At 47.3% G+C, this 24,884-nt stretch overlaps 1 protein-coding gene across 11 annotated transcripts in view; it reads right to left on the minus strand.

Annotated features, from left to right (window-relative positions):
• ADGRB1 (adhesion G protein-coupled receptor B1) overlaps nt 1-24,884 on the minus strand; it is a 378,079-nt gene that overhangs the window by 8,841 nt on the left and 344,354 nt on the right. For 9 of the 11 annotated variants that reach the window (XM_075124906.1, XM_075124905.1, XM_048841797.2 and 6 more), the window contains 6 exons: nt 17,604-17,775; nt 16,335-16,430; nt 12,672-12,726; nt 9,123-9,787; nt 7,971-8,006; nt 6,442-6,546 (listed from right to left, as the gene is read on the minus strand). In XM_075124906.1, coding sequence (XP_074981007.1) covers nt 6,442-6,546; nt 7,971-8,006; nt 9,123-9,787; nt 12,672-12,726; nt 16,335-16,430; nt 17,604-17,775 — 1,129 coding nt within the window. The remainder of the gene's footprint in view (nt 1-6,441; nt 6,547-7,970; nt 8,007-9,122; nt 9,788-12,671; nt 12,727-16,334; nt 16,431-17,603; nt 17,776-24,884) is intronic. The other 2 variants (XM_048841798.2, XM_048841793.2) reach the window with 1 other exon arrangement.

Genomic DNA, 24,884 nt, shown 5'->3' on the forward strand with positions numbered 1-24,884 from the left:
AGGAGGAGGAGGAGGAGGAAGAGGAAGAGGAAGAGGAAGAGGAAGAGGAAGAGGAGGAAAGCTAGCACCTTGGAATGAGCAGTGCTGGGCAGGATCAGGTGAGTGAGAGTGAGCTCCTGCTAAGACTGGCATGCTGAAGCCCTGAGATAAGGCCAGAGAAGGTGCTGGGTCTGCGGGGAAGAAGCCCAGGGAAAGGTATGGAGAGGCTGAAGGGGGCGCAGCGCATGGCTGCCATCTACAGGGTCCCTGGGCCGGGACCTGGACTAGTGGGGTGGGCCCAGGTTCCCCCTTCACTCCCACTCACCACTGAGAAAGTGGCTGGACCATCTGACTGCAGTACATCCCCCCGGAAGGGGGGAGCACAGAGTGTGGCGCAGCTAGAGGGCTGTGTCCTGAAAAGGATGCCGTGGTCCTTAGAAGACACGGGCCAGGAGCAGATGTGACGGTGGTGAGACATTACCAGAAGAGGGCACATTGGCTAGCAGAGCTAATCCCCAGGACAGCCAGCAGGAGGCGCCGCAGTGGTGAGCCACACCCCGTCACATTTACAAACACAAAACTTGACCTAGGCTTGCTGAAAGTTCACGAGCGGGACATATACGTCTCCGAGAGCCGGACCAGGCTTCAGAATGAGCGGGGCTGGGTTTTGAGCTGAGCTTGGGGTTGGGTATTGCGGTGAGCGAACGGCCAGAATTTGAGGCAAGAGGAGGCCAGGTTTGGGGATGAGCCTGGGACTGAATTCTGGGCCGTCTGGGGCCTCTAAATGTCTATCGACACCAGTGTTTCGGAGCCTGCAGAAGCGAGCCTCCCAGTCTGGGCTGACAGACTCAGGCAACAAGTGGAGCCCTGGCTAGCGTTCTAAAAATAGCTTTTTGGACCCTGCGCTGAAGTTTTGCTTGGGCTGGGCCAGGCTTCAATGCCTGAGCTCCAGGCCGAACTCCACTTCAAAGCATGGTCTACGCGGCGATTTTTAGGGCACTAGCACGAGTCCTGCTAGCTCCAGTCTGTTGATCCAGGCTCAGAGGCTCGTTTCTGCAGGCTCCGAAACACTGTGTAGACGTACCCTCAGTGACCTTCAGCCCCTTTTCTGGTTCTGGCGGGAAACCTGGACGGCTTAGACTTTATGATGGGCTGGCCCCTTTGGACTTTGTTCAAATCCCAAACTCCAACCAAGGCCCCGGGGGGCTCACACCCCTGGGAGCTAAAATAAAAGGTGTGGAAGAATCCCTTGCACAAGGAATCCACGGAATTTGACACAGCTCCTTTTGGAATCGAATTTGCTGGTCTCAACATAAGTAAAGAACGAGCTGCAAAACTAGACACTGGGAGCGTGCAAGAGAGGACTTCTGTGTGACTCAAAACTCTCCCAATGGTGCTGAGAACGCCCAAGGAGAGGAACTTCAGGAGAATCACTTTCATCGCTTTCAAAGCAGGCCCTGAGCACAGTAGAAACAAAGGAGACCCTTACCTTGAAGCCTGCAAAGGCTTATCTTTCATACTGTGCCCTTGCAGAGTGTTGGCTTCCGACAACACCCAGTAAAAGCCCTAGAACCGCTGAGTAATTGACTAGGAGGAGCAGCTTACAAAGTGGCTCTACATGGCTCTCTACCATCCCTGCTTTAACGTTCTCAGCTGTTGGCTGGAGAGAGACAGAGCTTGGGGGAGGGGATGTTGTATATCTGGCCCACAGTCTGTAATCGGCAGGCACTGATTAGCATTTGAATAGAGAAATGCGTTAGCAACAAGGTTTCCAGCGGCTTAACTTTTTTTTTTTTTAGCAGACAGGATCTGGGCAATAATTTGTATCAGCCAAAGAATGACCCAATGGGAGGGACACAGTGTGACGCTGGCTATTCAGTAGGTGGAACTCAATCTTCTCAGCCAGTAATAAACCAACTCCCCAGCATGGTACAGCCAGAGCAGCCCAAAGTGATCTTAAATTGCCCTAGAGGGACGCTGTAGGATCCCCTTGGCTGGGAGTGAAGGCAAGCTGGCTCAGCCTTAACCCAGATTGGAGGGGGAAGACTGAAGGAATTGGGGAAGGTGATATCAGCTGCCTCTGTTGAGGGAATGTGCCCATTTTTTGCAAGCCGAAGGCCGGTTGGATGCCCAGATGGCAGCAGTGGCCAAGAGTGCTTTTAATCATTTGTGTTTTCTCCGGAGGCTGCCGCCACTTCTTTTTGCTCGCAGGATGCGTGTTACATGCTCTGTGACCTGTCCTCTCTTGGTTGCAACCTATGAATCCTTAAATGAGTTGGGTCCTGGTTACGTTAGAGAAAACCCTTCCCCACTGCTATCATGACAGGCAGCATCCTCTCAGGGCCCTGAGCTAAAATTCTTCCCAGTTTACTCATGAGCGGATTGAAGGCAGATGCTTCTTGGAGATGAGATTAATAGATTTGAAGGCCAGAAGGGCCATTATGATCATCTAGTCTGATGTTCTGGATAACACAGGCCAGAGAACCTCATTCAGGGATTCCTGCATCCAGCCCGATAACTTCTAGTTGAGCCACAGCAGATCTTTTAGCGAGATGTTCAATCTTGATTTGAACACTCTAAGAAAGGGTGAATTTACCACATCCCTCGGCAAGCTGTCCCAAGAGTTAATTACTCTCTGTTAAAAGTCTGGATCCTTACTTCAACTTGAACTTTGCTAACTCCAAATTCCAGCCACGATGTCTTGTTATGTCTTTGTCTGCTAGATTTAAGAGCCCTTTAGTAGTATACTTTATCATCTCTTTGGCAGTGAAATTTACATCCCTGATTGGTTCATCAGAGCCCAGATGTGTAAGGCCCATTTATTTTAGCCGCAGTCCTTGGGCAGAAGTGATGGCAAAGCCTTGCTTGAGATACAGATGGAGTTTGGAGAGCGTTGTCCTTATGTTTTGAAAATTAGTCCTACTGGGTGATGAAGTTTTTATCATAAACTGCTGGACATGCGCCCACAGTACTGGCTGGGCAGGTTTTCATAAACTGAAATAAACAGATGAAGAGGTACATAGATAATATACCGCAGGGGATGATCCCACCCTGGTCTTGGACTAGGCAATTTAATTGGTCTCTGAGACACAGGATTAATTTAGGTTTCAGAGTAGCAGCCGTGTTAGTCTGTATCCGCAAAAAGAAAAGGAGGACTTGTGGCACCTTAGAGACTAACCAGTTTATTTGAGCATAAGCTTTTGTGAGCTACAGCTCACTTCACCGGAATGCACCCGATGAAGTGAGCTGTAGCTCACGAAAGCTCATGCTCAAATAAATTGGTTAGTCTCTAAGGTGCCACAAGTCCTCCTTTTCTTTTTGAGGATTAATTTAGTATTTGCAATGCTCTGTGGGAGGCATAGAAATAATTGCTGTTAACGCTGCTACTACAAACTGGACTTTCCTATCCCGACTAGTCAGGGTTAGATTATCTACATAAATGCCTTTGGGTTTTGATCCACATTTGAAGAAGTGCAACAGATGCGATGATGGGCTAATCATTTTCAGACAGGTACAAAGTGGCTCAATGGAACACAAGTGGGACTGCCACTTGAATTCAAAACTATAGAGCAAGCACCAGTTCTAGACTTCATCAAAGGCATTTTCTCTCAAGTAGATATTTGCCCGGAATTTCAGCTGCAAGTTTCTGATCTGAGGGAGAGGTGTGGGGGGAGGAGTCGTGGAAGGATTAGGAGAAGCTTCATAACTAGGAGGGCAGCTAGGACAATGAAACATGCTGCCCGAAGGGGTTGGAAAATTGCCATTGCTGGAGATAGTCAAGGCAAGACTAGACAGCCATCAGCTGGAGGGGTGCTGAGGGAGAATGAAATCGAAGCCTTAGCAAGGCAGGTGGATGAGCAAGAAGACCCACTAGCCGTCCCTTCTCCTCCATGGTGGAGGTTACGGGGCATTCCAGGATGCTCATGATCTCGTTTGTGTCCAAAAGCTGAGGCGTTTTGTACTGGTGAGGGAATGTGTTTGGAGTCATGCATCATGGCAGGGGTTGGGACTTGTCTACAAGGCTCTCTGATGCAAAGCAGAAAGGCAGACTTACACTAACATTAGTTTTATCACTTCCACCAGAAGAAACACTCCATTGTTTTATAACCTAAACACACAGAGAAAAGAAACAGGGGTGGTTTAACGAAGGTATCCGTGGTATCTAAAGGTTGCCTTCTCTGATATGAGGTCAGACAGCAGCCAGTTCAAGGGAATGACAGAAAAGGGGTGCAGGAGGGAAGTGATAGTTTTTCTTATTAGCTTAGGACTTTGCATAACCAAACCCCACTACTGACCACTGAATACCGATGCTTAGAAGGCTCCTTATTTAATGCACCTAAGGTAAGAAAGGTCATGGCCAGAAAGAGAATCAGGTTGCCCTGTGCAAATATTTAAAATATACATCTCCTCAGTCCAACTCCAGCACATGCTGAAAGCTGTTACCATCCAAAAGCCCTTTGGTGGTGTATCTGGAACCAAGTCTCCTAACATTAGGCTACCAAATAAGCTCAGATACTTCTCTGAAATATCTGAACAGCCTGAGTTTGTAAAGCTGGCCTAGGAATCCTACACAGAGAGGCTTTCTTGCAATATTTAGGCTCTTCTGCTCCCAGTACTGTCCCAAAACTGGGAAATATGGAGGAACATAGCAAGTGAAGAGTGTACTGACTGTCCATCTCAAATAAAAATCCATTTGGAGTCTGGGCAAAGATTAGGATTGGTTCTTGTATAAACTGAATCCGTTTGTCAGCCTGAGGGTCCTAGTCATTCTGAACAGCCAGTCTCTATAAGCAGATCCCTTGCAGTAAACCACCATGCACAGTAAAACTAGGGATTGCATGGAGCAAAACCCTGACTCCCAAAACCATCGACTACACGATCCTAGCCCAGATCCCAGTGTTATAGCTGAGCCCTGTGTTTATAATGAACCAAACCAAAACCTCTCACCCTATCACACTTTAAACGTTGTGGCTTGACCTGATCTCTAACTAAATCCTAACAAAATAAGCCCCAGCAGTCACTCACTGGCTAGTCCTTTTGGTCGTGCCACAGATGGCCATGAATGCCAGCTCTGCCTTCTCTTGAAGATGGATGGGGGAAATTCCAACCAACAGAGAGAAATCCCACCTTGGAGCAATCCCCAGCGGTCTCACAGAGAACAGCCCTGAGCCAGGCTGCCCACCACTCTGCAGCTGCTACTTCTTTTCCCTCTCTGCTGGACTAGATTAAATTACTTGCCAGCCATTTGGCACCAGCCCAGCAGGCATGGAGGGGCTCAGACACTCAAAAGATGGCCCTTTGGCCAGCCTGCTTTTCCTTACTGCTGCAGGAAAAGTTCTTTGTCACTACGGTTCTTTCATGCTGGACCCAATTTGGCCACCGTGCACCGCCCTCCCCCATACTAGTGCAACATGTGCCTTCCCTGTGGTTGACTCACTCCTTGGAGGGAACGTCCCTGCAGGGGCCACCTCACAGACTGGATGGCTTAGAACTTCACATCGATACATACGCTGGAGCTGACAGCAGCAGTATAATTCAGTGTAATACACACAATTGCACAGGGCCAGAAGCAGCTTATGGGCCTTTCGTGTTTCCAGATCCTTTTCTTTTCCCCTCCATGGAAGGCCGTGGCTTTCCCCTGTATTCTTCCAACAACGTCGCCTCCCTGCCACTGATGGTCGCTCAGAAAAACTTCCTAACTGTGAGAACAGTAGGGCAGTGGAACAGACGCCTAGGGAGGACGTGGAAGCTCCTTCACTGGAGGCTTTCAAGAGGAGGCTGGAGCCGTCTGTCTGCGATGGTTTAGCCACAACACATCCTGCATCTTGGCAGGAGGTTCGACTAGATGCCCTTGCGGTCCCTTCTAACCCTGTGATTCTAAGTCACCTCACAACAGGTCACTGACACAAGTGTCTTTAATGGAACCCCTGTCCTGAGGTCAGACTCCTTCAGCAGCATCCCTCTCCTTTCCCCAGCCATCGGCATAAATCCCACCGCCCTGACTGTCCAAACGTCACAACTTATGGTCTCCACTCCTGCCTTGGATTTGAGACCAACTCCCATAGATGGTAATGGGGATCCAACCCATCTCCACTGCGCCCTCCCTCTGCTCCCCAGTCCACGTTGTAAAGGTGTTAAAGGTTCCATTGACTCGGTGCAGAGAAGATGGACACCACAGACACAAGCTGAACCACACACCCTCACAAGACATGAGGAACAGAGCTCAGAACTGTCTGTATCTGCACTACATGTGAGCTAGAGGAGAGTGAACACTCCACTGGCTGTGCACTACCATTAGGATTTTACACACACACACACACACACGTGCACGTCAGTATATTGAGAGTGGAGTGACACTGAAGGGCAGGGTTCTGGTATGAGCCCCTGCATTCTCCTCCACCCCCATGCTCATCATGGTTCTTGGAGCAGGAAACCCCCAGCTCCAAAGGGTGAGTGACTGACCTTGCTCTCCGTTGTCGGTAACTCCTTCTCTTTCTCCGCATGCTGCAGCTTCCTGTTCAGGTCCTGGAACATGTCCTGGTGACGCTTTCTCGTGTGCATGATTTTCTGAAGCAAAGACGTGTGCGAAAGGTCAGCAAAACTTTCTCCCCTTAAGATGGTGGCATCAGAGTCTACACTGCCCTCACCAACTAGGAAACTGCCAAAGTGGGCACCTAGGTTCAAGTTAGGTGCCCAAATCCCTTTGAGGACCTGGGCCCTAGATACTAGAACTCTCGATCTCGCTACAGGCAGGAAAATTCAAGCCTACACCAAACTAGCTGAGTTTTGGCTTGTTACAGGATTTGTGACAAACCTGAATCTCAGCGTGAAAGCTCCCCAAGGGTTGCAAAGCTTTTGAAGAAGTGTGAGGCCTGAGTTCGAATCTAGCCCAACACGTGAGTGTCAGAATTTGGGGCCACACAGTGTCGCTATTTCAGACTGAGCCCAGGATCCTACGTATTGGAGCAAACCTCAGGGCCCAAGCTTCGAGCAAACTCCCTTCTTCCCCATGCGGTCCCAGGAGTGATGGCTGATTCTGGAATGAAGCAGTAGCTTTGAAGAGGAAGGATGGTTTGATGCCTTCACCACCCAACCATCCTTCCTCTTCAAAGTGATGGCTTCATTGCATTGCAATAGAACTCAGGAGACCTGTACTCAGTCCCCAGCTCTGTCAGAGATTTCCTGTGTGAAGCCTGGCTTCCTCTTTAAAGCAACCGCTTCCCCCTTCTGTGCCTCAGATCTCCCCATCTGTAAAACGTGGATACTTCCTCATCTCCGACGGGTGTTGGGAGGCGCCTTAATCTTGTGAGGAGCTCCCAGACCAGGGTGATGGGAATCATCTGAGCAGATTTTATATTTGGCAGCAGTTCTACACGTATAGCGCTGCACTGGTGAGCGTCTCCTGTCAGCGTAGTTACTCCACCTCCACGAGAGGCAGGAAGCTCTCCTGCTGCCATAGCACTGTCTACACCAGGGTGAGGTCGGTATAACTCCGTTGCTCAGGGGGGTGGATTTTTCACACCCCTCAGTGATGTAGCTATGCCGATATAAGTCTGTAGAGTAGACCTGGCCTAAGACCCAGGACCCCTGAACACCTCTCACACTGGCTGGAAAGTGGCCCAGACTCCCGATGCTGGTATATTGTAATATCAGGTTTCTATCAGCATCTCACTGACAGATGAGATTGTTTACAGGCCTTGTGCAAACTGACTTAAAATCTTCATTTACAAACATTTACTCAGCAGTTGCTGCTCAATAAATGAAGCCATACCAAATAAGTGTAAATCCCACGTTTGTTTAGATACACAGGGTGAACTTCCCAGTTTGGCCAGGCTGGCTGTAGCCACCTGTCCGCTTCTAGCCCGTTCCCTGGTTCTTTGGCTGAAGGCAGTGCTCCTGCAGCTAGGGGAACTCCTGCTGGGAAAAGCAGAGCCTAGTCCTCTCCCCCACCTCACCCCTCCGTAAAAGGATTTAAAGGAGGAACCGCTCACCTCAAAATCTAGCTCTGCATACCGGGATTTCCGTCTCTGAAGATTCAAAGGGAAAGAAAGATTGGTAAGTGATCGCACCCCTGCATAGTGGCTAGAGACAGAGAGACAGCCTCTGCCTCCTTCCCCACCCTGCTCTGCCTGCATCCTGCAGCTCCGGCTCTGATACAAAGGAGACAACTGGAGTGATAGAAACAATCTCGGTCACTGCCCCAGGGGACAGAAACCGTGTGTGAGCTCTGGAAGACTGTTAGAACTGGGGCCAAGTATAAGAACCAAGAGGGACTAAACGTCTGCCAAGGAAGAACCTGGCTGGGTGGGAATTCTGTACTTGGGAGAGTTGTTACTAGATGAAATGAGCTGCCAAAGGATAGCAGTGAGAAGAACCAGCGAATAAAAGGAAGTCCAGCACTCATGTATCTATCACTCATATGCCACTGACATCCATAGGGTTGCAGGGGATGTCTGTGAGGGAGAACTGTGCACACAGAACTTAACTCTGCAGTCACTGGAATTTTCCTGTAGCTTCCCATAACCGTATTTACCGATCTCTTCCCAGACGGGTTGAAATCATCAAAGCCAACTGGGAGGTTTAGCCACATGCCTCCCATTAAAATGAATGGGAGTGGTTTGGCTAAAACCTCATGAATAATCTTTGAACACGCTCAATACATCCAGTTTCCACAGGACTTATGGGAGGTAAAGAGAACATTGCAGCTTGCATCTGCTGGATTTAAAAAAAAGGGGCTAAGAAACTCTTTGGCTCCTTCCCATCCTAAAATCTATGATCAAAATACCCAGTGCTGGAACTAGGAGGGAGGGAAAGCTTCAAAAACTGATTAGACATTTATATGGGAAAGAGAGGGCATCTGCCATGTAACTACCTAGGATGAAAACTTTAAGGGTTCTTAATCCTCAAGATTCAAATCGTAACTTGATATCACTAGGGGAGTTCATGAAGAAATTTCCCCTCTCATTAAAGAGGTACGGAAACTGCACAGCTGGGAGCATTCAAGGCAGGGTTCTACTCTTAGAACATCTGGCATCGGCCACTGTAGGAAAGAAGGCATCAACATAGAAGGAAAAGTGTGGCATGAACAATGTGACAACTGGGATGTTCTTATGGGTGAAAGTGGCCGCAGGTTGCCTGCTTACCTCCAAGGAGCTCATGGAGAGGGTGGAGACTGTCTCGCTCTTGGGCACCATGCCCAAGTTCCCTGAGTCGCCCGGGTCGCACAGGCTGTTGGGGATCTGCGACTCGCTGGAGATGGTCTGCTGCTGCAGCATGGGGGAGCCCTGCACCTCGGTGCATGTCATAGCCATGGGCTCCCTGGGTGGGCTCTTGACGATGAAGCCTGGGTCGGTTGCCATGCTGAGGTGGATGAGCCGGGTCTGGGGCATCTGGTCTATGTTGATGCTGTATTTGCCATCATCCTTGGGCGGCTTGGCCCGCAAGGTGGAGGAACTGTTGCTGGGCAGGATGACATAGCTGGTGTCCAGGGATTGCTCCTGCGCCCTGGAGAGCTCAGAGTCCAACTTCTTGAAGATGTCCCCATCGCAGATGTAGATAGACTTGGGCGGCTGGTTCTTCTCCTTCTTCAGGGTGAGCGTGTGGTTGCTGAACTCGTTCAGGTTGATGGCCCCTAGGTAGTGCGGGGAGCCCTGGAGGTGCATCTTAGAGACGTTGGCTGGAAGACTATTAAAGTTCGAGGACCCCTTCTGATGATGGAGCTTCAGCTTCTCCTCATCCTGCAGCGACGGGCGCTTCAGCGTGCCTGTGATGGCCGAGGTCCTGCATGTGGTGATGTCTTTATTCAGCACTGCAGGAGACAGAGAAGCATCCTCAGCACCTCGGACTCACCTCACCTGAGCTCCACACACAACTTCAACCATCTCACCACAATCAAACGCCCTTAGCATGTTCCCTCCACTCCCTCAGATAGAGGCTACAATGGCAGATCAATGCTTCTGGCTCCTAGACCCCATGCACATGACATCCCCACGCTGGCGACTGGGCCAGTGGGTACGTTGGGGGATAATTATACCAGGGGTTTTGAAGTTCTCAACCACTGCCTTGAAGCCAAAGGGAGCTAAATGAGTGCTCGTTATTCATATAGGAAAGAACCTTAATCTGAGGGTGGGGCAATCATGCCAATTCGGAGATATACACAGGACACACACAGAGCATCATCCATTGACACAAACACAGCTGTTCCTCCTCTCGTTAAAATCTGCTTTGCTCAGCTGGTTCTAGGCTGCAACAGAAATGTTAATAAGCTCGTGACATCAGCCTGGATGTCCTCAGAGGATAAAGTCACAGGGTTCTGGGGTGGGCGGGGCTGAAAGCTACTTACCCAGCATTTCAGCATGGAAAAGGGGAAACAATTCCAGCCAAAACCAAACAAAAAACCAGGCTCTTTTTACACATTTTTCCCAATGCAGCAGACAGGAGAGGAGCCAAGGCAGAGGCTTTGCTGTGACCTGGCACCATTCAGCCATTCCCATTTATGATCAAGGTACTGTATGGCGCCGGTGGATTTCTGGTGCCAGGTAAAACATGGTGCTGCAGTTTCACTGCTAACTTGTGCCAGGCATGGTGAGTGCTGGACGAGTGTAGGTACCTCCAGCGGGTGTAGGGCAGGCAGGGCAAAATCAAAGGGAAGCCAGGAGAAACCAACCAACCATAAAACCTCTTTGAAAACCAGACCCGCTGCATGGTGACCATCTCAGTTATGATGGCTGTGCCAGAGAACAGCGCTAGGATATAACTTTGCTTTGGCCCCATTCATGGGCCAAATTCTGCCACTGGCTCTCAGTGGAAATGCCACACGTTGCCTTGGACCCAGCTCATCCTTGTTAAGGTATCAGGATCGGTGCTTTATTAACAATGCCCTTTCAGCAAAAGCCACAGCCAGTGGGTTGTTGGGTGTTTTTCTACACTGTGGCTTGTATTCAAAGAAGCATTTGGGACATGCTTTATGCATGGGAGCTCCCTGAATGCTTTGGCTTCCCCAGGGGTGGTGCTTAGATCTCGTCTCGAGGCTGTGGTGCACAACAAATTGGGATTATTTCATATCTTGTCCGCTGGGGTTTGAAGACTTGTACAGCTGGCTGCTGGCAAAGGAAACCAGGCCAGGTTAGTGAGCAAAGGTGGAGATCAGGGAGTCTTCTGTCCTGGAGTCACCTGACACCAAAAGGCTCCCTCCCATTGCTCGGGGAGACCCAACCCAGGAGCCAGAGACTCTAAGGCAGCACAAGGAGGAGCCTGTCTGGGGCTCAGCACTGATTTTCAGGACCTGATTCTCAAAAGCACACAATTGTGCATGCGACATGCCCAATTAGCCAGCTGTATGTGCAAATACCTGCCTTGTGAGCAAATCTGATGCCACCACGTGCGCACCTTGGGCACACTCCTGTCTGCACAATTTTTGCACCTGCCTTTTTTTGAAAGTCAGGTCCTCAGCATCAGGACGGGGAGAGAGAGCAGGAGAGAGCACACTAGAAATATGGTGTGAGAGAAAGAAGGAGAAAGAGAGAGTCCCTGAATAAGGTATAGACAGAAAGAGACTGTGGCATTACATACCATCAGGGTAAGGGTGATAGACAAATTGATAATGATACAGAGAATTTGATTAGATAGATAGATTAGATAGATAGATGGGGTGTATGGGGATAGATAGAAGAGGGGGTGTATGGGGATGGATGGATGGATAGATAGATAGACGGGGTGTATGGGGATAGATAGATAGATAGAAGAGGGGGTGTCTGGGGATGGATGGATGGATGGATAGATAGATAGATAAACTCTTCTGTGATGCCCCCTAAATGAGCACACAGGATGCAAAGTCCATGGCAGCTAGAGGGAGATCCTGGTTTGGAAGATGTGAATTATACACAAGGGCCAAATGAGCTGGGAAAACTCTTGCTTGGGAAAGGGGAGGCATCTGGGAGAGCCAATGAGAGTCGGAAATTCTGCAAAAGGTTTGATCAAAATCAGCCAGCTGGTCAGGCATTGCCAAGGGCAGGAGGGAACAGAACCTGCAAAGAGGAACAGGCAGCATAGCAGACTCTGGACAGCACTTTCAGAGACAGCACAGTGGGCATGGGACAAACGGGAGCGACTGAGGAGGGGCTGCGACAGCAGGGACTGCTGGCCCATGCAGATCTGCAGGGCTGAAATGAATGGTTGTGTGTGGGAAGGGGAGGGCCATCTCCCCAAGCACCGTCTGGTCTATGACTGCCCAAGCGGTTGCTGGTATGGATGGACCCAGAGGGCAATTGTCCATTCAAGGATTTGGGAGAGGATGCTCCAGATTTACACCCATTTCTCAGGACTCCTGATGGGTATGAGGCCAGCCCCAGAGATGACTCTCTAAGCAAAGACAAAATCAGGTCCCAGTAGTGAGAGATGGAGAAGGTCATAGATCCCACCACCCCTGCCAGGTAGGGCATAGGCCCTGGATAAAAGGTGTTAAATCGAGGTGAGGCTTGATCTTAGCCAAGAGGCCAAGCAAGGCATGAGTGAAGAAGGGGATAAGCAAAGCGAAGGGGCAGAGTTAGGAATCCTCTTGAGGTGGGGGCGGGAGCGAGGGCAGCCCATATACAAACACACAAGCCACCGAGGGGACACAGACACACACAGATAGTAAGGAAAAAAAACGTCCAAGTTCAATCCCCAAACCAGGTCACTTGTTGATTTCTCACCTGTGATGTGCTCACCTGATCTACAAGCCATATCCACATCCTTCTCAAAATCGGTCTGAAAGACAGAGAAAGCAGAGGGGGGTGGTCAACGGGATGGGGGCGGGGGAGGGGAAGAGGAGGGGGAAGGCAACCTGGAATCCAATGAACGTTTCTAGTCATGGACCACACACAAAGCCTTAAAAATCCAGATAGAATGGCGCGAACAAGGGCTCGGCTCCACACTTTGGAATCAGACTCTCTGCCTAATGGCCTTGATGTAGAAGAAACGGCCCCTCCCTAACAGGAGCAGGGGATGCCTGAGCAGGGGATGCCAAAAGCAGCCACATGCAGCCCTCCTCTCCCCTAAACTAGTCCCTGCCTTGAAACACTTGGTTGCCATCATCCCAGAGAATGGGAGAAAGGGAGTCATACCAGAACACGGGCTTCCATGTAATCATGGTAATAACAATGTGGAAAAGACAGGTGTTCAATAAATATTTCCATTCTAGATGTGCTAAGCAGCAGGATGATGTGCTCGTATCACAGGAGGATGTTGTGGTACTTTCCAGTCCATTAGTAATTAAGGAAGATGTTAAACAGCATCTACCAAGGACAGACATTTTGAAATCAGCAGGCCCAGCTAACCTGCACAACTAAAAGAGTTGTCTGAGGAGATCTCTAGTCTGCTGATGTTAATTATTAATAAATCTTGAAATGTTGGTGAAACACCAGAAGACTGGAAAGGTGCTAATGATATTGGCAAGAAGGATGACTTAGGTACCAAAGGCTGGTTAGCCTGACATCCATCCCATGCAAAAGAATGGAAAAGCTGATGTGAGATTCGACTGATAAATTAAAGGCTAGGATTATAATTAATGCCAGTCAACATGCTTTTATGGAAAATAGGTCTTGTCAAACAAACTTGATTTCATTCTTTGATGAGATGACAAGGTTGGTTGATAAAGGCAACTCCGTAGATATAATATACATAGATTTTTGTAAGGCATTTGGCTTAATATCTCTCAATGTACTGATTAAAAAATTATCACTATACAATATCAGTACAGCACACATTAAATGAATTAGGAACTGGCTAACTGACAGATCTCTAAAAGTAGCTGTCAATGGGGAATCATCATTGAATGGGGGTGTTTCTAGGGGAGTGCTGAAGGAATTAGTACTGGGGCCGATGGCTATTCATGATCTGGAAGTAAATATAAAATCACTGCTGGTAAAATTTTCAGGTGATACAAGATTGATAAATAATGATGAGGACACTACAGTCACACAGAGTGATCTGCATTACTTGTTAAATGAGGCCCCATCAAACAAAATGTATTTAATACAGCCAAATGCAAAGTTCTACATTTAGGAACAAGGACTGCAGGTCATACCTACAGAACGGGGGACTATATCCTGGAAAGCAGTGACTCTGAAAAGGATCTAAGGGTCAGAGTGGACAAGCAACTCAACAGAAGCTCTCTATGCGATGCTGTAGCAAAGAGGGATCATGCAATCCTTGGATGTCTGAATCGGGGAACAGTGACTAGGACTAGGGAGGTGATTTTAACTCCATATCCGACATTGGCGAGATCAATGCTGGAACACTGCAGCCAGTTCTCGTGTCCGTATTTTAAAAAGGGCCCTGGAAAGTTAGAGAGAGCCCAGAAGTGAACCACAAAAGTGATCTGAGGGCTGGAGAGGAGGGCTTATAATGAGAAACTTGAAGAACTCCATCTGTTCAACAGATCCAAAAGAAGATTAAGAAGTAACTTGATGATAGAGTGTAAGTACCTTCACCAGGACAAAACACTGGGTCACATGGAGCTCCTTTATCTAGCTGAGAAAGGCACCGCAAGGACAAAAGGTTGGAAGCTGAAGCCAGAGAAATTCAACTTAGAAATAAGGCACAAATGTTTAACAGTGAGAGAGATTAACCACTGGGACAAACTACCAAGGGAAGTGGTAGATTCTCTTTCTTGATGTCTTCAACTCAAGACTGGATGCCTTTCTGGAAGATCAGCTTTAGTTATTGGGCTCAATATGGGGCAAGCTGGGTGACATTTTATGGCTTGTGCTATACAGGAAGTCAGACTAGATGATCTAATGGTCCCCTCTAGCATTGAACTCCAGCAACCATACACCAAAAACACTAACCCAGGAACCTATCCTTGCAACAAAGCCTGATGCCAACTCTGTCCACATATTTATTCAAGTGACACCATCATAGGGCCTAATCACATTAGCCATGCCATCAGGGGCTCATTCACCTGCACATCTACCAATGTGGTATATGCCATCATGTGCCAGCAATGCTCCTCTGCCATGTACATTGGCCAAACCAGACAGTCTCTACGCAAAAGAATAAATGGACCCAGATCTGACATCAGGAATCATAACATTCAAAAACTGGTAGAAGAACACTTCAACCTCTCTGGCCACTCAGTAAAAGATTTAAGGGTGGCAATTCTGCAACAGAAAAGCTTCAGAAACAGAGTCCAACCAGAAACTGCTGAGCTTGAATTAATATGCAAACTAGATACCATTAACTGGGTTTGAATAGAGACTGGGAGTGGCTGGGTCATTACACATATTGAATCTATTTCCCCATGTTAAGTATCCTCACACCTTCTTGTCAACTGTCTAAATGGGCCATCTTGATTATCACTACAAAAGTTTTCTCCTGCTGATAATAGCTCATCTTAATTAATTAGCCTCTTACAGTTTGTATGGCAACTTCCATATATATATATATATCTTCTTACTATATTTTCCATTCTATGCATCCGATGAAGTGGGCTGTAGCCCATGAAAGCTTATGCTCTAATAGATTTGTTAGTCTCTAAGGTGCCACAAGTCCTCCTGTTCTTTTTTTATGAATATGTTGCATCTCTGGGCCTGACTGGCTGGACACTCAGGTAGAAAGATAGAGGAAAGCCTCAACAGGCCTGTTTTGGAGCCTGGGAAAATCTTGTGAATTGTGGGATTGACCTGCTTCCCCAAAGCTTAGAAATCAGAGACAAGAAAGACCTCTTAGGACATCCAGTCCATCACAAAGGGGCCAATGCAGGATTGTTCCCTACAGCATACTCTCCCAGGGCTTTATCTAGCCCAGTTTTAAAAGACTCATGTAACAGGATGAAGTTTTCTATCTTTGCACAAAATGAGCTCAAAATGAGCACCTAGAAAGGAACATTACTGAAAGGGGGAAGAAAAGTACTTTGGAGAGAGAAAGTCTCTCAGAAAGGATGTCTTGAAAATCATGACTACGATGTGACACTCTCTGAGCGAATAGATATTAAACTGCTGTCTCCTACCACGATGCTGGAAGTCTGACATGCAGCCTGTCAGAGGTAGAAAGACCTGGGAAATTTATTTTATGGGAAAGTAGATGCATGTGGGGTTTGTCATCCTTAGACCGAAAGGATCTGGCCTACCTACAACAAAAAAGCCCTGGTGCTTGCATACGCCTGGGGGGAGAGGGATGGGGCCCTGATTGTTATGAAGGGAATGGGAGCTATAGGTGAGTGAAACTGAGGCTCACCCACACTCCAATCAGAGATTTAAAAGAAGGAGAGTGATGACAGCTAAGCCTAAAATGTTGAAAGAGAGCCCTTAGTTCATTGGATCCGGGCTAAATGCACCGAGTCCCTTGGCAAGCGAGCGGATGGCACTTTATCCTACCATTAGCTGAGCATGTCCGTTCTGAAACGACCCTCCCGAGTCTCCATTGCCCTCTTCCTGACGGTCCACTACTCGGCACTTCACTGCATCCTGGACCTGCCGGGAGAAACAGATTTGCACAAGACTGAGTCAGACAGAGGCACTGTTTAAAGCAAAGGAGCATCCAATCCTGCTGGGGATAGATTGTAATGCTCACATGGGTCCTGTTTGTTTAGGGCTTACACAACGGCTTCAGAGGGGCTGAAAGGATACATATCTCACACACCAACACAGCAACTCCAGATTCCTGCATGCTTACAGGATTATTACATGGGATAGCTTCCAAAGTAGCTAGCTGCTGGATTTGCACAGGCAGGAATAATCATGAATTTATTCTGTAACCCATATTTACAAAGGACCCTCTTGCATAAATCATGACATAGATGTATATAATGTCAGATCAAGAGTCTATACTGTCTGCATATTGTGTGTCATCGAAAACTCACTGAAATCAACGGAAAGACTCCCAACGACCGCAATGAGAGGGCCTAACTGGATAATGAAATTAATGAAAAGACTCTGGGCTAGGTCAATCCCTGGTGTAATTCCACTGATTTCAGTGGTCTGACACCAGGAATCTATCAGGCCCACTTAATTGAAAGGAATTATATCAAGGCAACATGCACATATATAAATAAAAAGCTCCTTGTCAATGTTATTAATGACACCTCCTTTTATTGCAATGGAAAGAACTTAAAAAAAGGAATGTAACTTTTCATCATTGATGGAGTTCACTGGTTTAAAGTAAAAGAAAGTTTCACTTTCTGGTCATAGTCAAGTTTAACTTATGGCTCCCATAAACTGGCACCATATATATAGTGTTTGGGTTTCTAACACTGCTGGGGACAATTTCAATACAACCCCTAGAAAACAACTTTGTTTTTTGTTGATATTGTCTTTAAACATGGATGAAAACTTTTCTGCAAATCCTAGGTTTTGTAAAATCTTTTTTTTTTTAAACAAAACCTAAATTTTGGACCAATGATAAACTAAACGAGACTTGTCCCCAAAACTCTGCCCCACTGTATGTTTTCAGCGTGACGTCCACCTATCCATCCATCTGTCCAGGCACTTCGGTCACAACTTATCACAGTGACAGCTGTATAGCTGAATGTCATGGTCCACAGCTCAAGGGATCAGAGGAATTCCCAGAGAGACTGCGGGAAAGCTGCAATTCCCAATCTGGCCTCCGGTAGATAGGTCACACGCAGCCCTCTGGGCTGTGCCCACCTCTCGTCTCAGGATGCAATGAACCATCACAATGACAAAGCCCTCCAGGGAGTCAAAGACAGCGAACAGGATCTGGAAGAGCGCCGACCGCCGATCCGTGATTGCCAGAACCGCAGACATCCAGGTCAGCGCCAGCAGAGGTAGGACCACGCAGGAGCTCCAAAGGGACGCCCTGTCAGGGAAGAGAAAGCAAATCCGAGTTCAGCTTCATCCCCAGCCAGTTAAATGTTGTGATCACTTGTGGGAGCCAATTCAGCCTCCTGATCCCAAAGGGCTGCAGAAGAATATCCCTCAGTAACAGTGGTCTTATTCTGGGTGATTTCTGAGTTCCCTCGGGGATGCAGGAGGCTGCTTTGCTCATCACACTCATGCTCTCAGAGCAGGCGGCAGACACTTGGAGGGGACTATGGCTCAGTGGTGCAAGCATGCACAGAAATTCGGGGTGGGAAGGAAGGAGGCAGGCATATCATGTCCCACTCATGCCCCTCCCACTCCACACTTTTAATCACACCAGTGGTATTGTCCAAGGAGCGGAGAGAAGATGCGGCCACTGTATGTTGCAAAATGGGAATGGAACATCTACAGCAGAGGTCAGATTACCTTGATGGCCATCAACACTTAGCTAATGGCGACTGGTGCCTGGACTGTCATGGCACTCAGTAAATCAGTATCACCTGGGGGTTTTATTTGGAGGGTTCGGGTGGCTAAGCTGACAAGGACAGAGCTGAGCCTGGACACTAAGCTCCTGGAAGCACTTCTTGCCCTCCATCAAATGTTCCCCACATACAAATACCCAGAGAACTAAGGAGGCCGCTGGTCCCTGAATCCTGTTATCTGTTAACAAGGAGCTACTGGGTACAGATGGGACCTTGCCAAATAAGCTCCCTGGAAAACTGGAACCAGTTCTATCTGATGAACCTTATGCTATTTTTGCAAGTGAATGTAGTGCTGGCTTGATGGCTCGTAGGATTCAAGTCATCTGTTTAGCCACAGCAGGGATACTGTACATCATAATCATCTGGAATGTGAGCATCCCTGCACTACCCCAGCCAGGAGCTCCAGGTCTGAACTGGACAGACCGCTTCTAGAAATGAGAAGGCATTTCCATCTCCATGGACCACGCTTGACCTCTTTGCCACCAAGAGGGCCAAATCAGTGCAGACTGTGGCAATACATAGCAAATGAACTCAACTTTAATTCTAAACATTTGGGGACAGCAGTGCACAAAGGAAAGCATGGGACTCTATCTACAACAGAAGCTTAGCAAGAATACACACAGAGACGGAAATAACGAGTGGACCTCAAACTTTTCTGGGTAGAAAATCTTGACCTATACGTAAAGACACATAGATAGATAACATGACATATTATAGAACACAGATATCATGACTCACACTTTGCAGCACTTACATGGGAACCACTGACCATTTAATGTCACTGGGTCAAGTAACTTCTTACCCAATTTACACTCACTCGTTATCCAGGCACAATGCTCAAGGACTTCCCACTGCACTGATGGTAGATTGCAGTGATGGGTTATTTCTGTAATTAATAATTATATACCAGCACTTCTGAACACCAGTCCAGGCTTGAGTTTGTGAATTTAGGAGCTACTGGTGCAATTAACCAGCAACCTGGAAGAGCACGTAAATTCCTGTGTAATTCCCTTTTCTCCACCAAGTAAAGGGTTTTGTGCTACCATGTAAGGAAAGTGCCGTAACGTGATATGCATGCCCTATAACTGCACATAAGACATTGAATGGAAAGTTCAGGACCGACTCTTGAATGCCCCATTTTTTGCAGACATACTGTAGTTTTTCAGCATAGTCATAAACCATGCAAGTGTTTTTATTCCCCCTCCTGCTTCGCCCCCCCATCCCCCCAAAATTGGCTGAGTGCATCTGATAACAGAAACCTCTCAGAATCAACATTTGCAACATGATGTTAATGAAGCTGACTGGAGAACAAGTGTGGGAAGAACAAAACTGAAGTGGCAGAAAAGCCGAATGGAAAAATGAGATTTGCCTGATGACAGGATTCCACAGGTGTATTCCATGCCAGGATCAGAGAGTCCAACACACCAGCTGTCTGGCTGGGAAAAACAGCTCATTCAAGTTGCTCACCATACTTCTGGTGACTAGAGAGAACAAGGGGAAAGAGAGGGCACTGGATTGGGTGATATCAGACTCTGCCCTCTGGAGTTCCCTGGCCTATCACACTCCCGACACATAAGAATGGCTACATTAAGGACATTAGCAGAAAAGCACACAACAGGCTCTGGCTACAGCAACAGGCCTGAACCATAGCTCAGGTCTGAACCACAAATCTGGCTTTGGATGAGACTGATAGCTTGAAACTGTCTCTGTAACGGGCTGAGTCCAAACATCAAATGCAAAAAAGTTTGGACTCAGATCCAGAGTTCAGAGTTGGGGCTAGATTAGGGCTTTGGCTCAGGCCTGTTTCTAAGACCAGTACCATAGGCCTGGTTCTGATCACTTTTACACTAGCATACCTCTCCTGCCTTCAGTGGAGTTGCTCCTGATTCACAATAGTGCCAACACCAGAAACGACTCCCGTGATGTACATGCGTGCACACAAACTGACTCAGTGAGGAGTCAGGGCAGAAGCTGCCCTCCCAAACTCAGACACAATGGCCCAAGACTCCAGTGGGATCACCTTACAAAATCCCTCTTCTTCCCTGGAGTCTACATCCTTTCCACATGCGACTGTTCTCCTGCCCCTCTTAGTCAAGACATTCTGTTGGCTCTCTCTCCAAGTCTCACCACAAACAACCTTTAGAGCTGTCACTACACAGTGGATACGGCCCGCTTCCCCGATCCTCCCACCCCCCAAATATTAACCAGAAGAATAATGATTAAAATAACATTGGGCTAGATCCACAGCTGGTGTAAATCAGTATCGTTACATTGACTTCAGTGGACCTGTGCCAACACACCATCTGAGCATCTGGCCCAACTTTCTGATCTTTTTCTGCTTCATCTTCCGGGGGCCTTCTCAGCCATATTCATCTCTGACAAATATTATGGAAATGTTGCTTGACATATAATGCACAATTTTTCTCCCAGGCAGCAGATGGCAATGGGCTATAAATTACTCTGATTTCATTTTCATAGCTCTGCTTAGCTTTTGAAGTATTAAATGCAAAAGGGTTGTGTTATTTTTTTAAAACACACGTCAAGCCTGGGGCTTAAGAAAAAAAAAAAAAACAAAGGAAAGAAAAACAGGGCTGAAAGGAGCATGCCCTTAATTCCACCTCCTGTGCATTGGCTCTGTACTGTGATTCACACGTACTACATCTTTAAGGCTGTCCTGTTTCTTATTAGGTGCTTTGGCATCCATGAAACCTTAAAGGGTCTTGACAAAACTCTCAGGGCCTATGTAACATCATAATACTTAGGTGCTATGTCAGCATGTCATGACATTGGATTGCAACATGACATGATGATATTGCTAACTAATGGTGCTGTTATGCAATATGGTTATATAACAGTCCTCTTTCATGGGTTGTCAGAGGGGATTAACCTAAGACCTTTATGGCTTGAGATCAAGAAATAAGGCTTTTGGCTGGCAGCTGAGGTAGACTTTTATCCTCTTATGTATGTATCCCATGCACTAGAGGGGACAAAGACCCATATTCTCCTGGTGTGGATTACAGTAACATTATAGCATGGGTACTGTGCCACTGGATCACTGAACTAGGATGCTGCTTTCACAAGGCATGATTATGGTCCAACACTGCTACGTGACAGCACAGAGACAGTACATGGCATCATGCTTCTACAGCACCGTATGATCCAGAGAAATGGTATCATGTCAGGATATGTGGATGCTACAACACAGCACAATGCTATAACATTATGATGTCATATGACAACACTACAATACTGGGGCCCTCGCGTTTCTTCAACAGGACTTATAGTGAAAAGTGAGCAAACCACATGTGGACCATATTCAGCCTTGTCAAAAGCAGGGACATGTCATGGTCTTTAATCAGAGGATGTTCACCAACACTACACCCCCAGTAGATGCCCTGTTTCATTCTTTATTATCGACAACTCTGGAAACTCCATTTTTGCCACGGGACAAAGATAAACTAGGGAGAATTCAGAGGAGAGTGCCACAAATGACAAAAAGGTTCGGGAAACAAAGATCTACAATGATGAAAGTTTAAGAGGACTGGGCCTAGAGAAAAGAAGACTAAGGCAAGGAGACACAATGATTGCCCTCAGAGGCATGTTACAAAGACGACTGAGATCAATTATTCCCATTGCTTTAGGATGACAGAACAAGCATTAATGGGATAAAGATGCAGCAGGAAATAAACTTAACTCAAAGAGCAGCTCAGGCTATGGAAAGAGCTGCCAAAGGAGGTGGAACTGCCAAAGCTGGACACAAGTAAGGCTGAGACTAGACACACATCCATCAGGGAAGATTTAGGGATAGTAATGTCAGTCTTGCCCTGATGCAGAGGGTAGAGATTAGCTGATCTTATGGAAGCCCATCCTAACCCAAATGCTTCTCTAGTTCTATGACTGCTTCTCTAGTTCTATGACCAGTTGTAGGAAAAGTGGTTCACAGACTACCAGCACCACTCTTCCCCCTGCTCAGCTCAAGTTGTTGTCTCCGTTTTAGGGACCCTCTTGAGAGAAGTCCATAAGCATCACAATCCCACTCCTCTTTCCAAGCCGCCCTCCAGCAGGATGAGTCTAAGTCCCCCAAGAATACCAGAAAAGAAGCTAACGTTTGGGTTTGCAACCAACAAGTTCTAATGGAGCCATCAGGATATGACTGACCATCTCCCACAATTGCTCCTGGGGATTGTACTTCCCTCAATAGTTAGATTCTAAGCCCTGTGAACGGAAGATCACAAGACCTGACATCTCATGTACATGGAACAGATTCTTCGGAGTCACTTGAGTACATGCTAAGTTAGCTGTGGGATGGCTACCATTCCGAGACAGTTTATTAGCGATGGCCATCTTGACAAATCTAACCAAAATATACAAATCAAAAGATTGCACCGCGAGGTCCTGCTAAGTGAGACAGGACTTTGACACCTAAATGTAGAAGCTGTTTTTTTGCCAGTCTAAACAGGGGCCTGAAGTAGCAGAGAAGCATCTACATATTGAGGGTCCAATTCAGCACTCCTTACTTGTGTTGCATAGCACTTACCCAGGTGAGTAGTCCCATTGATGGTACTAACCAAGCATGAAAGAGCTACTCAGGGTTAGTAAGGGCCACAGTAAGGGCCCTGAAGGCACCTAGAATTTTGTGGAAGTGAGCCAAGAAAAGACTGCAAACGCTCTGAGATCAAGAAGCAGATAGAGGCATCTCTGGAGGATAGAGAAAGGGCAACCCCACATCCTGATCAATGAAAAATAGAAACGGAATCCCCGGCACCAAGACGCTCTTGAAAGGACAGACTCCAAGAAAGGCTTGACAGCCAGAACAAGCTGCTTTAGGGTCTCGGTGGAAGTAGTGGATGCTAGTTAAGTGAAGGAGAGAGGCTAGGAAAGCAGCAGCCATAAAGGACATGGCATGGCACAATTCATAGAATAAGTCATGCCCAAAGGTAGCCTGAGACCTTACGATTCTACATCCTGTTCCTAGGGAAATCACATAAACAGGGCGATCTTCAAAGCGTGCAAACATGGAGGCCTGTTGGTTAGGACTGTTTTAATGTTTAGCTCCTCCATCCCTTTGATAGTCCAGCAAGAGCCATCCTGGAGATGGGCGTGTACAGGGGTGGAGCGGTAAGGGGTGGCAGTACTTTTGAATCCTGAACAGCCACTTGTAAAATGGAGAAAACTTTCAACCATAGTAGGCTTCGGCTGTGGCTTTCGAATGTCAGTGCCTAGACTTCAGCAACTAAATAAGCAGCCTGATTCTAAGTTGGGAGTGGGTAGGAAGAGACTCTCCCTGGGTGGCAGGTTATCCCTTAATTGCCTACTGCGGGGTTTCGTGCACATTTCTCTGGAGCAGCTGGGATTGTGCACTGTTGGTACAAGATACTGGACTAGACAGGCCATTGGTCTGATCTGCTCTGGCCATTCCTAAGTTCTAGGCATCCCCAGCTCCCATGGAAATAAATAGAAGATGCAGGTGTTCCTTCACAAGCAAACTGGGAAATAAGGAACTGATGCAAGCACCACTGAAATCCATGGAAAGCCTCATGGCAGTGGACTTTGAAATCTCCTGTCAAAGTTTCCAGCACAATGTAAGAACAGCCTCTCCTAAATGAATCCCCCAACTAATCATGTATTTGTTTAACAAAAGTTCTGTGAGTTTAAAGGGGCATTTAAATTCCAACTATCCTGACGAGAAAACACGCTGTAAAATTTGGTTCTTAATGGGGACACTGGCCATGGGCTGGTAAACTACTCCCATCTGAACTGGTGTCCCATGTTTCCTCTTTGCCTGAGATTCACTTGGGGGGGCAGGTGGGGATCCTGGGTGAAATCGATCCTGGACCACCTGAAATCAATGGGGGTTTTGCCATTGACTTCTCTGGGGCCAGCGTTTCAGCCCCTGTCTTTGAACATGTCATATAAAGTAGCATGTTCACTGACAGTAATTCTAGCTATCTATCTATGTATCTAATCAAAACAACCGTAACTTCAATTTTCTGCAGTGCAGTCCCCTTTTCATAGTAAACATGCAAAGAATTGGTATGGCTGAGAAGACCATATGTAGCAGTCCCATTTTCAGATCAAACCTCTTCCCAAGGTGGCAAAAAGGCAAAAGACTTTAAGGTAGCTTTTGCCCAGAGATGAGGGAGCAGGCATAGCAGGCACAAATCAGCTGAAGAGAAGTCACAGTAGGAAGAAGAGCCCATTCACCAGCAAAATGCTCTCTGCATCTTCTCAAAGAGCAGCGTGGCAGGAAACAGTTTTACAGCATGACAGTAGAGTCCACAGCTGGAAGCCAACTTGGTAAAGGACACATCTGGCACGTTTCCCTGCACTTCATGGGTCAAAGAGGTCCAAAGTTTTCCACCTTCTCAACTGTTTCAACATTTCCTGAGCAAAGAAACCTGGCAGTTTCCAGTACCCCTGACCTTTGCCTTGCTCTTAGTTCCCACCTAGCCCTCCCTACCAGTGGTATGGTTTGATACCACCCAGTCTGAGAATGACTGGTGCTCAATGCCTATTTCTCTGCCTCCTCCTCACTCTGATGGACAGGTGTTTTCATGACTCAGCTGTCAGAGTACTGTAACTTCCCAAAGCCAAGCAAATGGAGACCCTACTGTGTATTTTCATG

The sequence above is a fragment of the Caretta caretta genome, chromosome 2 (assembly GCF_965140235.1).
Source record: "Caretta caretta isolate rCarCar2 chromosome 2, rCarCar1.hap1, whole genome shotgun sequence".
Classification (NCBI taxonomy): domain Eukaryota; kingdom Metazoa; phylum Chordata; order Testudines; family Cheloniidae; genus Caretta; species Caretta caretta.